Here is a 17,312-nt window from a genome sequence, read left to right on the forward strand (position 1 = left end):
CTTGTGTTCAACATCACTTGTGTTCAATAAATAGTGAATTAAACAAAACCATGTTTTCATAATACACGCCAAAGATAGATATGAAATGTGATAATCCGAACAAAAAATATATACAGCTCCGTCACTAGCTTCTGATTCTCTCAGAAATTCGGGATATCTTCTCTCCGTGACGAGAAAGATAATGCTCTGATTTGTTTCAGATTCATGTGATGGCATAACTTCTGTCTTCAGGATACAGGCAGACCAATGTGGACGTTTGTGGGTCTTAGACAGTGGTCAAATCGATGTCACAATGGAGCCAAAACAGGTCTGTCCTCCCAAAGTCTTGATATTCGATCTGAGAACAGATCTGCTCTTGGGAAAATATGTTCTACCAGATGAGTTTATAAAGCAGGATAGTTTGTATTCCAATATCGTCATAGATGAACGTGAAGGTGATTGTCTCAACGTCCACGCCTACTTAGCGGACGTCTGGCGATTTGGGATAGTTGTTTTCAGTTTGGAAAAGATGAGAGGATGGAGAGTCACGGATCATCTGTTTTTTCCCGAACCATTAGCTGCTGCTTACAAGGTAAGAATGAGTGTACAATGCGGACGTTAAAGCCCCTTCTTCCTACCCTTTATACGGTATAAGATTATACCGTTTCCTTTACTCGTTTCTTGATCTAGAGCAAAAAAACGGTACATGTGCCCAGCTGGAATGGCTAGCTCTTGATTCGCGGAGGCGAGGGCGGTGTGTTGAAAAGGGTAACCAAATTAAAAGCTCTCATTCGGTTGCCATGTAGAGACATTTACAGAAATAGTATACCCCTTTTCAACACTCATTACTGTAGACCAACTTAGTTACACCGGGATAGTAGCTAACAAAATTAATTTTTTGTAAATTGATTTATTCTGATTCCGGATAGGACTTATTATCGATGTTGAACACAATCTTAAATTAGTTTTCTATTTTTCAGTTTGTGTTGCTATTAAAGCGTGTTTCTTTATAGTTTTTCAAAACCATTATTTATTTTCCACTATTCAGTTTGCCTTGCTATTTCAAGCCCATTAGTTTTCCTCACACAAAGACTGTGTGAGAGAATTATTCCACCTGTTTAGGATAATGAGATAACTCGATTGATGACCTATTTATTTTGTAGAAATTCGTATTGAATAAAAAATAAAGCAAATAACTTTTGTCTAATTTCTACTAAGTTTATTATTTGTTACGACCGGTCTTAACAAATAGTAAACTTAGTAGAAATTAGACATATTCATAATGAGATACACTTTTGAAATTTTTGTATTGTCATCGATTTTTGATAAGTATAAAGTTTAAAATAAACCTGTCCGTTTAAGGTTAGTCAAAATCGAGTCCAAAGGAGTCGCTCACAAATAGGCATACAAGTAAAACTACGGAATACGGTTTACTTGATTGTTTTGAAAGGAGCATTTTATTTCTTCAGATTTCCATTATCTAATATGATATAAATTGATTTGAAATCTCTGAAAGAATCTATAAAAGATTACTAAAAAGATTAGCTGAACAATAACAATTATATTAAACAAAAAAACTTAAATTACAATTGAATAAACAATACAAGAAACAATCAATAAATCAAAAAATTGAAACATCAACACCAGATGAATATCAAAAATCATCAACAAGAAATGAAAATTAAAAGATTTCAAGCAAACTTACTTCACGACGTTTCGATTGTTAGTATTCACAATCGTCTTCGAGTGATAACTGGATCCATTCCTCCGAGATCTGACTATTCATAGGTTTGTTCTGGTTCTACGAAATTCAGGATCTAGGACGTCAGGATCATGCACGGTTGATATAAAGCGTTCTGGTTTATTGAGAATAAGTTCGAATTGATGAATCCTCTGTTCTGGTTTCGACTGCGAAATGATCCCAAACTGTCTAGAACCGTTCCGAATCGTTCTTGCTCTCGAGGCTGAACTGTTGGGAACTGTCCCCGTTGCTCATGCGCATTCATGTTGAAATTTGTTTAGGCTATTTTCTAGGATATTTTTTGATTAAAATAATTAATGATTGAGGTTAGATAACATTGGGACTGACAACAAGGATACGCTACATAGCAAAATGGACATGATCAACAGTATTTTCTCGTCTTCATTTCTTCATATATACGATAGGTGGCGCAGTGGTCTCCTCAAGATGCGTTCTGGTTTAACCAAGTGTCCGACACTGTTTAAGATTTTTTGTTTGAAGTGATCATGTCTTGCGCAGTTTCCAAACAGTTTCGGATGTTAGAACCAGAACAAACCTTATAGGTCATTCGAGTAATTTCCCCTATCCCCTCTTCCCTCTCTCCGCTTCGTCAGTTTTTGCGGGAGCTGACCGTTTGGTGGGAGTTGGTTGTGTGCTGAATGGGTTGTTGGACAACATATTTGCGGCTCCTTTGAATTTTCTCCCAAACGAGTGTTCCTCCTTAGGACGAGTTCTTTACGCAAGATGAGGGACTGCCAATGGGATCGCCACTTTCACCGGTTGTAGCCAACAAATATATGGAGTGGTTTGAAACTCTAGCCTTTGGAGAAGCCCAGAAGAAGCTCCGAGTCTGGTTGAAATACGTGGACAACACCTTCATAGTATGGAACCATGGGCATGCAGTACTAGACATCTTCCTGAAGCACATCAACAACGTAAGTCCTCCCATCACTTTCTCAATGGACAAGGAAGTCCACAACGAATTGCCATTCTGGAACGTATTGGTGAAGAGGACCAACACTAAATGGGAAATATCGAAAACCCCGTCACACGGGACAGTATCTGAACTAGGAATCCAACCACCATCAATCGACTATGACATCAATCGACTAGTAGAGGAATCATCAATACTCTAGTAGACCGTGCTTTCAATACAAAGGAAGGTCTCGAAAAGAAACTAGGCATCATCAAAAATGATCTTCAATGGAATGATTGCCCCAAAGTGATGGTGGAACAAGACTTCGTCTAGAAGACAGAAAGAGCCTCACAAGATCATACTCCGTAAAAACTATAGATGCCCAACGGAAACATTATTCACAGAAGCAAAAGCTCTGGGTACCTGTCAACTTTACTACCAATCACTAATTCTTCACCACTATAAAAACAAGCTTAAATACAGGCATATACAGCACAAACATGAAACACGCTTCAAAGCTATTCCAAGAATTGATACACGAAAATGTCAAAGTTCATTTATTTACCAGATGATCTCCGCAGAATACGATCATTCGGCTTGCTAAAAAAAAACTAAACAATTGCATTCATAGCTATTCAAGTGAAAATATACACCGATCAATTGGAAAAACTTGAAGTGAGATATACTATGCCTTGTCTACTTATGTATAAAGCAATCTCGTATCTGTATTGTTCAAGAACATACTTATATTCATATACTTTCTTGTTTGTGATATCTACGTTGGTTTTTTTGGTATCTATATCTATCTATCTTCTTGTAATATCTATGTATATATTGTATATTCTATAAACTATAATTCTATATACTACCCAAGAACTTAAAATACTTATGAACAAGGGGAACCTTTTGTGCGCTTCGCATTTATTTACCACCATTTACTGTTTGTTTAGCAATAGTTGTATTCAAACACTACTTGTATATTTGGTGAATATATTGTATTGTATTATTGTATTAATTTATACTTAGTAGAAATTAGACAAAAGTATTTTCTTCATCTTATAGACAACGGATCGTCTTTTGCCGGATCCCCAGGCTGCTTGTTAGATAACTGGAAGCAATTTTGTCCCATGCAAATTTTTGCAAGTTGGATGTATTCCTCTTCAATTATATTCGATATGAGGACACTAACCAAAATATTCGAAATTATGTGATTCTAGGATCTTCTGATGTATCTTCATGGTGAAAGAGTCGAAGCAGAAATTTGCATGGGATAATATTGCTTTCAGTTCGCTAACTGTTTTTACAAGCACCAAGGAAACCCGTTGTATTTTTTCATGGCTAATTTGTTAGTGAGCAGATTTTGAAAGAAAAGAGTAGGCACCCATATGCGATTTCTTCTTCAACTGCGGTAGATTGAAAAGCAATGTTTTTAGTCTAATTACAATACGGAAATGTTAAAACATTGTGAGGAGCATTACTAAAGTTGCTTCTATTTTGACATAACAATTGACCTGGCCAGCTCGCTCGCCAGATTTGACACCTTTGGACTTTTTCATGGGGCTATTTGAAGCAAAAGTTGTACGAAACTGAACCTGCTTCAATATTGGTTATATGGCAGAAAATAATAAATATCTGTAGAGATATTGACGTTACTGTGTTCGAAAATGTTCGGCGTGAAATATCGGATAGGCTGTTCATATATCAAAAAGTTCAAGGCAACCATTTCGAGTATCTTCTCAACTAACCTCAAGCTTATTACCTCATATTATTATTATTACCTGATTGATTCGGTCGTTACTTGATGAAGATCCATTAGTCTGGTTCACATGTACTCGATTTAGCTCTTTTTGGTGACATTTCTCAGCCCTGTCCAAAAATTACGACCAAGGGGTCATTCGATTCGTATTTTTGCCTAGAAAGTTTAAGGAAAGGTCCGAAAACGCGCCGATAAAAATTACAAAAGTTATTAACTATTGAGTCAAAAAAAATGGGGCTCTAGTTTTTTCTTAATATCTCGGAAAATTTTCAAAATTTTGGAAATTTGAAAAAAATTTTGAAAAGATCAATGAATTTGCGTAAAAAAAGCCCCGACTCTCGAAACTCTATCTCGATTATTTATAATTTTTACAGAGCCCTTGAAAATAGAGCCATAAGCGGGTAGTCTGGCTTCCGCGCGCCTTTCGTCACTCTGACATAAAAACAAAAAAAAATGATTTAAACATATTAAATGTAAATATTAAGGAATGAAAAAATTCATGTACTGTTGGGATACATTAATAAACGAGAATCCGTAGTCAAAAAATTTTCATCCACATTTTGACGTTAATTATAAATTTGTTAATTATTAACTTTTTCTGAATTGAAAGTTAATATAAAAATCCCTATAATTATTGAACTAAAACCCTGGCATTTTTTCCTCTGGTGAAGTTATCCTTAATAGGCAAAAAAGTAGATTACCGTTGCCAAAATGAAAAAATTGTTATTTTCTATTTTTTCATTAACAATTGAAAATTATAATTTTATAAAAAATAGATTACAATTTTTTTTATTTTCTATTGTTTCAATGTCTCATGACTGAAAACTAATTAATAATTTTTTTTGAATTTTTTACATGTATTGTTAATAAATTTATTATAAACAAATGCATTGATATTAAGCAATTCAAAAAACAATTTTCTGCATTATGTTAATTGAAAAAAATCATGATTTTTAGAAAATAAATGGTTTTTTAAAAAAATGTCTTTGTCGCTAAAAAATGCGTTTGTTAATTAACAATCGTTTTTTGCAACTAAATATTAAAATTAAGGAACCGTTTTTTTTTAATCATAAATTCTATTGTTCTTCAAGGTTTTGAAATAACTTTTTTTTTATTGTTTTTTTAATTGTTTATTTGAGAAAAATTGTTATAAACAATTTTTTTTTCAATACTTTGTTCTATGATAAAAGTAACTATGTTTTTTTTATTTATTCTATTTTTCATAAAACTTTTAATATTGTGATACCTTGATACTTGTCTTTTTCATTCGCTCCTTCGCTTTTATAATTATATAATTATAATAAATTTTGAACTATTGCAGTTATGACAAATATGCTTCAAGTCTTATTTGTTCATTATGAATTCATTAACAATTTAAGCCTTTTACTGAAGTTGTGAGCATCGGAAATTTGAAGAAGATTAATGAGTGAACTCATTAAAATTGAATTAACAGAATGACTGATTGCTTCATTTAATTTTCTTAAACTCCATACAAATATGACAATAAGGGAATGTTAATGATCCTACAACTACTAAAAGTGCAAGTAATAAAATTCTTATGATTTATTGTTACATGACACGAAGTTTATGTTGAGAAGACTTAAAAAAAATTTCTTTTTTAATAAATAACGATCAATAATTAAATGAATAATAGGACTACAACTTCAGTAAATGGCTTGAATTGTTGATAAATTCATAATGAACAAAAAAGACTTAAAGCATATTTATCATAACTGCAATAGTTTGAGAGTTATTATAATTATAAAAGCGAAGGAGCGAATGAAAAAGACAAGTATCAAGATATCACAATATTAAAAGTTTCATAAAAAATAGAATAAATTAAAAAAATTACATAGTTACATTTATTATAGAACAAAATATCGAAAAAATAAAATAAAAAGAAATAATTTGTTTATAACAAAATTTTTTTGAATAAACAATTAAAAAAAGAATAAAAAAAAAGTTTTTCCAAAACCTTAAAGAACAATATTTACAAAAAAAACGGTTCCTTAATTTTAATATTTAGTTGAAAAAAACAAGAAACAATTTGTTTTCTAAAAATCATGATTTTTTTCCATTACCATAATGCAAAAAAAAAATTTTCGAATTGCTTATGAACAATGTATTTGTTTATAGTAAATGCGTTAACAATAGCTGTAAAAAATTTAAAAAAAAATATTATCAATTAGTTTTTAAACATGAGACATTGAAACAATAAAGAATTAGAAAAAAAATTTTAATGTATTTTTTATAAAATTATAATTTTCAATTGTTAATAAAGAAAAGAAAATAACATTTTTTTTTATTTTGGCAACGGTAATCTATTTTTTTGCCTATTAAGGATAACTTCACCAAAGGAAAAAAATGCCAGGGTTTTAGTTTAATAATTATAGGGATTTTTATATTAACTTTCAATTCAGAAAAAGTTATTAATTAACAAATTTATAATTAACGTTAAAATTGGGATAAAAATTTTTTGACTGCGGATTATTGTTCATTGATGTATCCCAACATTACATGAATTTTTTCATTCCTTCATATTCACATTTAATATGTTTAAATATTTTTTTTTGTTTTTATGTCAGAGTGACGAAAGGCGCGCGGAAGCCAGACTACCCGCTTTTGGCTCTATTTTCAGGGCTCTGTAAAAATTATAAATAATCGAGATACAGTTTCGGGAGTCAGGACTTTTTTTATGCAAACTCATTGATCTTTTCAATTTTTTTTCAAATTTCCAAAATTTTGAAAATACTCCGAGATATTAAGAAGAGACTGAAGCCCCATTTTTTTTCACTTAATTGTTTATAACTTTTGTAATTTTCATCGGCGCGTTTTCGGACCTTTCCTTAAACTTTCTAGGCAAAAATACGAATCGAATGACACCTTGGTCGTAATTTTTGGACAGGGCTGAAAAATGTTACAAAAAAAGTACATGTGAACTAGACTACATAGTAATTTCAAAAACTACTCCTCTCGATTTGATCTCCACAAACTTCATTTGAAAAATATATCACTACATGTTTCGATAGCACAGTAGCTTTTTCAATCACTTTCAAGTGATTTCCATCGAAACATGTGATATATTTTTCAAATAAAGTTTGTGGAGATCAAATCGTGAAGTGTAGTTTTTGAAATTCATATTATGTAGTTAAATGTCAATGTTTTCAGGCAATTATTAAAAGTTCCGTCATTTTGTAGTAGTTGAAGATATTGATATTATATTCTATGCCAGTAGCTTCAAAAAAATGTGTCACAAGACCCCCCTTTTCATTTATTTTTCCCCATATGGCGCCCAGTCGCCATCTTGAAAATGTCATTTGTCAATTTTACTTCAAAATAAAGTATTCATGCATTAATTTCATTATCCCAAATTTCAATTTTTTTGAGTCGACCCGTTCAAAAACAGGGTGGGGATATTAAAGAAAAGCACTGTATATTATAATTTACTTCAAGAGGATTTTGATTCCTGGGAGAGAATAATACACTTCATTTCCATTTGCGAATGTATCATACTCCATCTCATATTTGATAATATTTCAAAATGTTTTCATGCAGCTCCCTTATTTGTTTTTCAGGTCCACCATCTGGAATTTGAATGGACAGATGGAATTTTCGGAATGGCTCTGAGTCCCGTTCACCAGTACGATAAAGATAGGCTTTTGTACTTCCACCCGATGTCTAGCTTCAGGGAGTTTTCCGTAAAAACTTCCGTCTTATGCAATGAAACCGGTTGGTCTGAAATTAAGAACGCTTTCAGTGTTGTGGGCCAGAGCAGAGGAAAATCGGGCCACGTTTCTACTTCTCAAATTGACAGAAGAGGTAATAAAATTCAGAAGTGATGAATGTAACGAAATGTTGTTTGAAGGTGATTGACAATGTTTCGTGATGAATTTCACTGGTTCGGACTTCCATTGTCTACTATATAAAATGATTTGAAATCCCTAAAACAAGTAAAAAAGAATAATTAAAAAGAATAGTTGAAAATAACAATTATATTAAGCAACAATAAACCTGAAATGAAATGATAGTGAAATAACCTACAAGTAAAAATATAATAATTGAATAAATAAAAATTGAAAGAATGCAAAAAAAAATAATAAAAATAAAAAGTGTAGAGATTCCAAGTCACGTTAGTTCACGACGTTTCGATTGTTGGTATCTACAATCGTCTTCGGGTGATGACTGGACTGATTCCTCCGAGAGATGACTATTTTATAGGTCGTTGAAATACTTTCACTTTCTCTACTTTCCATTTTCCGCTTCACTGATTCCGTGAGAGATGACCGTTTTGGCGGGAGTTGGTCATTTTTCGTTTGATGATGGGTTTCCATATGTTTCGTATATCTACGCTGGCCTGGCTGAATACGTTGTTGGACAACATGTATGCGGCTTCCTTAAATTTTCTCCTGAACCAATGTTCCTCTCTGTGCAAGATCTCAGCTTGGGACCACTCGATGTTGTGTTGATGGGTCCAAACATGGTCTGCTATTCAGGAATAGCAGCAATACCTATTGCATCAAGAGATGCAATAGGTAAAGCATTTATAAAGCCAAACACCCGATTCCTTGATCATTGCTGGTTTCAGACGAGCCTTATCGTATACACTTGTAGATTTCAGAAGTTTATCAGAAGAGGTCGGTCCCATGCACTTTGTATTTTCTTTTTATCTGTAGGAGGAACAATATTAATTGCGGCATGCCAAAGTGATTCACCTTCAGCACAAAAAACGTCTTTGATATTGACAAATATGGAAGGAAGGATGGAATCGATAAGATCAGAAACACTATTGACTGACGACCGAAAATCTGGTAAAGCTAAAGAAGTAGCCGAACGTAGCCCTAGTCCGCCAAGGTTTACAGAAAGCGTTGCTTGGAGCCATGAATCATTATTGAAATGATTGTTTGTAACATATTCCGTCGTGTTGCGGAGTAAATTATCAAATTCGTCATCTGTCAGTCATCTCATTCTTCATTTATCATTTGTCGCCTGCCATCCGTTAAATGTGATCTGATAATTTGCGCTAGTTTTTAAAGGATTTTCATGCTATCTATGAAAAATTACCTATGATGTTATAATGAAAATCGACATCGAAACCGGATTCATCTGGGTCAACTATTTGACAAGTTAGTCAAATCATAAGAGATGACTGGCAATTTGCCAGTCATCTCCCAATTTTTCATGTTTTGTGTCGTCTGTAATCCGTCAAATATGTCTGTTGACGTGCGCATCTTTTTGAAATTTTTTGCACCATATATGAAAATATATTCATTTCGTCATAGTGAGAATTGTCATCAAATCCAGTTTTCATCAGGCCACTTCAACACCAGTCATATGACTTTTGCGATCTCCCAGTCACCTCTGTCCATTTTTCTTATGTCTTTTGTCGTCTTTCATCCATCAAATATCTCTGTAGACGTGCGCATCTCTTTGATAGTTTTCACACCTCCCATGAAATTGTATTTATGACGTCATAGTGAAAATCGTCATCAAACCCGGTTTCATCCGGTCATATGAAGTTTGCAATCCGCCAGTCTCCTCTTTCAATTTTTCATTTGATATTTGTCATCTGTCATACACCAACTAATTTCGACTGGTATTTTCTCTTTCTTCGGAAGCATTCCTGGCGGGGAAAAGGAAACACTTATTTAACTAATTGTGTTATATAAATACAGTTAATTTCTATCCTACCTATTGACAATTGAATTTTTAATTATTTTATTATTGTATTTATTACGGTCAACGTCTTCCTTGAACTTGAAATAAGTGTTCAATCACTTAGCAAAATTACTTCATTCACATAATAATGTTTGTGAATAAACTGCTACTTCTACATGTTTCAAATGTAGTCCATTTCCTTTCACCTTTTCCTCAAGTAAGAAATCCTTTCTATTCTTTTTTTCTAGATGAAATCGTTTTTCTCATTTTTTTTCTTAATGAAGATTTCCTTTTGTTTCCACCTTTCCCTTTCAATGATATATCCCCAATATCTCAAGGATCATGTCATAGTTTTTTTTTTGTCAACGGCATCGAATAGCCTCGTGTTCTGGATAGGCGATATTAATAACTCCCTGAGCCACCTAGGATATATCATGGCCACAGTATACTTATATACAGTAGTCCCACTTAGCGTCGGTCCCTTTGATGTTGGTGTCCAGGAGTTTCAGTTTTTACAATGCTGACGTATTTGACACTAATGACATTTCTCCCTACTACAATCTCAACCAAAGCGTCTAAACACTCCTCAACATAACAACTATTCATATAAACTGCTCAAAAAAAAATACTGTCGATGAAAACCATGTTGGGAACCTGAGAAAATTGTACAAATGATAATTTTGCATTTGTGTAATATTCAAGTAACCCAGATCATTTGGACAATGATGAACTATGCTTCAAGTAGATTTTAAAAATTCATAGGATCGGCAGATGTTCATATTCGGATGTGACAAAATATATTTTCATTTCAACAAGGAAAAAGACAAGATGAAAAATCAGTTTTGTTATTCATGAACCATGGTATGAATCCATGCGAAATTTCTTTGCAGTGATTTTTGGGGCCAAATATAGTATATTCATTTATTGATTTGAGAATTCAAGATGGCGAACGAGTTTGCCGATTCGATTATATTAAAGGCCAATTATTAAAAATATTCCTAATCGAATTCATCACTCAAGATTTAAGAATCTGTAGAGCCTATTCTCTTTGAATTATATAGTACTATTTAGGACGTGAAGAAGTAAAAAGTAATTGTGAAGTGTTCAACAAACAAATTTTTCAGTAGGTTAGGTGAAACCCATGAAATTGACAACTATGGAAGGGTTGCGGGCCTGTCTTGAACTCGTCGTTTGTGCAGACCTGAGACTGCAACTCTTGGGTCTGCGTGTAGAAAATTCAAACCAAAAATCACCCGAAGTGGGATTACTGTATATAGTATACTGTGTCATGGATATTGCAGACCGTCAGCTATCTAAAGTTGCAGAAGCATCCCAACTTCAACTGGATAAACTCTGTCGAGGAAAATATCTGATCGTGAAGGGGATCGAACTCAAAATCTTTCCATTGTTAATTGTGCACACAACTACTGCGCCAATATACATTTCATTGTTATTGAGTATTATAAAAGAACTCAGCAAATGAATGCCTTCATTTTCATTATTAAACAATTCAACGATATTTTTCTTTATTTTCAAGGAGTGATGTTCTACAACCTGGTGACCAGAGATTCTATAGGATGCTGGGACTTGAGAAAACCCTACAGGAGAGAAAATCTGGGCGTCGTTGCCAAGAGTAGTGAAACTCTCGTATTTCCGAACGACATGAAAATAGACCAAAACCGCAGACAGAGTGTATGGGTTTTAACCAACCGATTGCCATTTTATTTGTACGAAGGGCTGGATGAAGATAAAGTCAACTTCAGGGTTATGTCTGCTTTCGTCGATGAAGCTGTTCAAAACACAATTTGCGATCCCAACGTCAGTGTTTATCGGGCTTATCAGGAGTTTTCAGGAGATGATGAATGTTATTAGTTTTTTGATGAATCTGATGAATGGTTTATGATTTTCATGTAACAGAACTGCGATATACTTTTCTTGGTGTACTATGATCAAATTGGCACCCTACTCAAATTTGAAAACTAAAGTTACAAAACAGTTTATATGAAAAATGAGAAATGAAACTCTCTATGTTTTTACCACTTACATTTGTAACTAATGTTACTGCAGTTTCGTCATATAAGGTCATTTTCAAACTTATACATTGAACCAAAAATGATTGATTATAATAGCCCTCATATAACACCACTGTAGGTGATAACAGAGGAACTTTACTCAATTGAGTACCTGATTTTTTTTTATCGGTGACAATGTGGGTATGCTAATTTGAAAACCTGTGAGTAAATAGATCTATTTGATCATTTAACAGGTTGCACCCGCAATGCTTATGCTTATGAATTTCCGAGGACTTCAAATAATGGAGTTTGTAACCCTTCCTTGCATAGTGCAAAATTTCCGTATCGTTTAGAATCGGGAACTTGTGGTTGCATCCCAAGGAATGGTTTGAAAACGTCGAATATTTTTATTACCTAGTCTGAAGGACATTTCATGAGACATTTCACCACATTGTCTCATATGAACACGGTTTTGAACTGCTTGGCCACTCGTCAGTGCAAGATAGTGACCATCGACCTAAAGTCAATGATTTTCCATAATTGAAAATCGAAATTCATTCAGAGTATTTCATTCCTCGTCTTGGGTTGGAGCGAACAAAAAAATTGTTACTCCATCTAGTGGACGAGAGTTTGCCATGACGGTTTTCAGATGTATTATAGATAGAAGTCTGCAACAAATTTTACTGATTACTTTCCTCTCTCTCTTCGACAAATTTTTCGGGTGAGAGAAACTTTTCTTGTCTAAAAAAGACAAAAATTCATCTGAGATCGACCTTGAGCCAAGAAAAATTGAAAGCTTCAGCTCTTTTGTGCATAGAGTCAGAATTAATGAACATGATTATCGATGATCGTCGATGATTTGGTCAAAAAAATCACGCAAAAAAGTATTGTAACGAAATTTTATAACTTGTCTGAGTTGATTATTTTTAACTGTTTGCAAGCGTAATTTAAATTATTCATTCACATTCACCAAATGTAGATTATTGTGTAAGTAGCATACATTACCCCGCTTTGATTAGCTCAAAAGTATACCCAATCATTATTTTACATGGAATTTCACCGAAGTTGTTGAGTTATAAAAATAATATAGAACGTGACAAATCTAGAGGCAAGGCGGCAAAAACTGTACAGCCTACACTTTGTGAATCCGCCACTGGACAAGGTACTAACCAACTGCATATCCGGTCTGCTACTGTGCCCGTTCCAAAATTGAAGGTTGACTCTCTTAGTTGTACTGCCAATTGCATATGCAGGAAATTTTCTGTGAAAATTCCTGCACTGACGCCTGTCGGATATAATCCAACGCCGTTCGTGGTATTAGCCAGGGGAGTAGTTGTTTTCTGATATGCGTCAGTCCATTCAACCTACTGTGTAGGTACATTCGAGACTGGCTTGAACGTTTAAAGTTCATTTCTTTATATTTGTTTACTGCTTGTCTTCAAGCATAGCCCAATGATTAATAAGAAAATTTCTCAAAACGGTATGCTGAACATGAAAGGTTATTCAGACTGAGTAGTAAAAATGATTCGACGTTTTTAAACCATTCCTTAGAATGCAACCACAAGTTCCTGAATCTGAACAGAAATTTCGCACTATGCAAGCAAAGGCTAGATTCCTTGGCATTGCGGATGCAACCTGTTAAATGATCAAATCCATTCAATTCACTCACCGGTTTTCAAATTAGTGTATCGACTTCGTCACAAGTGAAAAAAATGCAGGTACTCGATTAAGTTGAGTACCCCTGTACCATTTTTAGTTTGCTGTATAAGTTTGAAAATGTCCTTATAGGACGCGACAACGTTAGTTACAAATAAAAGTGGTAAAAAACATAGAAAGTTTCATTTCTCATTTTTCATGATGATTTTCCATCACGTAGTAACGGCTACATCCATCAATTTACAGTCCATATTATTTTCCAAAATATTGGTGGGATATTTTTGAACTGAACTGAAGATCCAATTTTTTTATTGAATTCATACCCAAAACTTCACCCAAGCAACAGGTACCTCCATATTTTTCAATGACATAGCAAGCTAAATAATACGTCGTTGGAGTAGTCTCTTATCTCTCTAGGCCTTATACATTTTTCGTTGAATTTGTTCATTTGTTACCGAGAAATTCTGTTGAATATTTCATTCAAGAAAACATCAAGAAAAATTAACGAAAAACAACGACAATTGGAAAAAATACCATAAATATGCTTCACGAAATTCAGTAAAGAAATAAAGTATACTTGCAAAGTCTTTCCTCACATCATAAAAGATTAGTAATTTGCATTTCCGAACAATTTACTATCACATCTCTCGTCGACTTGTGAGTGAGAACTTCCAACATCCTATTGAAGGTGCGAAATTAGGTAATCTAGCCGGCCAACCTACTTGATCCCATTTACCGATCCAACTCATTGGAGAACAGTTTGTTGTTTCGTCGTCTGTTGGAAATCTCTCCTAACTTTTCAACACCTCGAGTGTATGGCATCTTCAGAGGTCCGTGTTATCTCTTCCGATATTGGAGATACGCTGAAACAAGAAACAGTTTCAAAATATGGACTCTGAAGCTGAAATCTCGGCTTTGAGGAACGTTCCTCCAAAAATTATCTCACGTGAACCTATATTGAAATGTAGGGGTGCACCATCCTGCTAGAATGTATGAACACGCCTGAGGAAGTTATTGTAAAGATAAACACGTGTAACAAAATGAAGAATTAGTTGAATCATCCATCAGATATGGTTTCTCAAAAATTCCAGCCAGAACTTTAGATTTTAGGAATATAGGGTATGAATTTGTGGTATCAATCCTCATTTTATCAAAGGTTTATGTGGATGGTCCATACTCCATGTTTCGATGATTATGTGAGATCACGTTTGGGCTTTCCTAAAAATTGTCTAGTGGGATAGTGGGACTCTGACTTACTTGGGGAATCCTACTAATAATATCGCTCGTGTTTCAAAAGGCAAAGAATTGGACATAGCCTACAGAACAAATAATGCTTTGAGAACTTTCATTAAAAATAATAAATTTACAACTTAATGTCGAATAGTTTCTGAGTATACAAATTGACTAGTGGTTGTTGTCCAAGACTTTATATCGGACAAACGGTAAAAACTTTTTCCGAAAGAATAATTGACCATAGAAATAGTTTTTGAATAGAAACATCAATTCAATATTTGCAAATCATCTTTTAATGAGAACAACGAGTTAAATCAGGATTATGACGTATTGAAGTTGAAAAAGAACGGTTCAAAACTTAACTTTTTGGAATGTTTAGAAATCAATAGGTGTGAAAATTTGGGAGCATTGTTGAATGATTAAATATATTCGAATTGTTCCCCTTTATTGAATTCAGTTTGCAACAGGGAAATCGGTCATTAGGTTGGGTTAGGTTAGGTCCAAACTGAATTGGTCTATTCGACTCTCCACCGCAACCCGCAAGGATTTATTGTGGCTCACACCTATTCACACTCGACCAAGAAAATCCAGCTTCATAACGAAGCCGATCAGTTTGTATGGTGACTGGTCTTTCAGGTCAGATGCCGAACTCTAATAACCTGATTCGGTCCCCAGCGAAGCAGGCACAAAGTATATGCTCTGCTGTTTCATCGTTAATGATGTAGTCTGATAGTCAAGGTGCAAGATTCTCACCTTGATACCCGCGACAACCTTACCATAAGAGGGTTTTTGCACGTCAGCTACACCTGGTGATGCCTTAGATTCACCCGTGCAAGGCATTTTCGCCTCTGGTTTTGGTGAATCGTCACTTGAGCGCAATCGTTTGCTAACCTGCTCATGGTGGGATTGTTCCTCCACCTGAGACAGATTCTGCGTACGCCGCTCAATAATTTGGTGCAAGGCGGTTTCATAAGGTACCCCGCTCTTGAAGAGACGACTCAGTCGTTTCCTGGCTGCACCACCAAACCTTTTTTTAGGTTGAGTTATTGGATCAGAAGTTGGAGAGTTGGGAAGCTCTCGCTCCTTATCTGAATTTACAAGGAGGTCAGTTGGAGTCGTAAGCTCGACATCCATTTCCTCTGCAGACTCAGCGTCAGAAAGAATTTTTAGGTTTATTCTGTCCATAAAAGTCCCACGAGTAGCTAGGGAAAGAAGATCAATCACGGCAGAGCCCCGCATTACCGTGCCAAGGCGATGCTACGACGAGAGGGCGCCCAGTATCTTGAAGGTTCCGTTGAGACAGCTGATAGGCTCATTGTCATTCATCCCCTCGGCACAGATACAAACACCTCAAGATCAAGCCATCGTTGTGATGTCATTTAGTTGGGGAATAACAGAGCTACAAGTGATTCTGTCATTCCCGAATCCAGCGAGGCTACGTGGAAGCAGGCATCAGGTTTGCTCAACCCCCACATCCCAAGCCAATGCACTTTCCAAAAACAGTATGCACAGTGGTTCAGGCAGTGAAAATGAATAAGGCGAATAAATCTTTCGCCTTTTCACTACTAATTGGTAATCAGGACAGATCTTAAAAGTAGGAGAAGGTAAAATTGTTATCCTTTACTCTCCAGTCTTATGAGTTGGTCCTTGATAGGTAAATAGTACAGGCAATGAATTTATCTGATGAGTAGTAATATTCATGATGATTTAAATTACTATGAAAGCCCGACAAAATTTGTACAAAAAATATTGTGACGCCCGAGAATGCTTTCATAAAGCGAGACAATTGTCGCGATTTTGTGAACTTTCAATTAAAAATCTCACATTGAAGTGTGTTTTTTGAAAACTATATAAGAGGAACTTTAGAAAACTCGGTTGATTGTGTGTGGGACTATTGGTGGGGATGGAAGCTGCTTTCCGCAGAGGGGTGAATTTTCGGGTAAGAATTCCATAACGAAATTGGTCTTCCTCGAAACAAAACCTGACGTGTTCTCTGACATTTTTAACACATCTCCATTTCTGAGTTATTGAAGGGAAAGGTCAAATACTACAGGGCGATGAAACGCCATGTAGCATTTGACCTGAAGGAATACCTACTATTAATTTAAATGTGTTAATGAATGTACTGAAAAACACAATTTTTGAGAATGCAAAAAAAGTCAAATGTTCATTATTATTCTGCATCAACTACAATGCAACAGAAGAGAGAATCAGGATGGTGCAATACAGGTTGTTTGCAACTACGGTAGAAACTTCAGAGGGTGATTCGTTGGGTTGTTTGAAAAAAAATTCTCATGAGCATATGTCCGGAGATAAAAGGCATTGAAGGTGAAAAAAGGCGGTATTCATAAAATATCTTAAATA

General features: G+C 34.7%; 1 protein-coding gene across 1 annotated transcript in view; it reads left to right on the plus strand.

Annotated features, from left to right (window-relative positions):
* LOC111515765 (dopaminechrome tautomerase) overlaps nucleotides 1–13,200 on the plus strand; it is a 162,119-nt gene extending 148,919 nt beyond the window's left edge. The window contains exons 5-7 of the mRNA XM_074175885.1: nucleotides 201–571; nucleotides 7,968–8,211; nucleotides 11,585–13,200. Coding sequence (XP_074031986.1) covers nucleotides 201–571; nucleotides 7,968–8,211; nucleotides 11,585–11,919 — 950 coding nt within the window. The 3' untranslated portion in view covers nucleotides 11,920–13,200. The remainder of the gene's footprint in view (nucleotides 1–200; nucleotides 572–7,967; nucleotides 8,212–11,584) is intronic.
* Nucleotides 13,201–17,312: the final 4,112 nt, after the last annotated feature.

This window comes from Leptinotarsa decemlineata, unplaced genomic scaffold, assembly GCF_025532065.1.
Source record: "Leptinotarsa decemlineata unplaced genomic scaffold, Ldec_3_MD MMD2_tig00001393_RagTag_RagTag, whole genome shotgun sequence".
Classification (NCBI taxonomy): domain Eukaryota; kingdom Metazoa; phylum Arthropoda; class Insecta; order Coleoptera; family Chrysomelidae; genus Leptinotarsa; species Leptinotarsa decemlineata.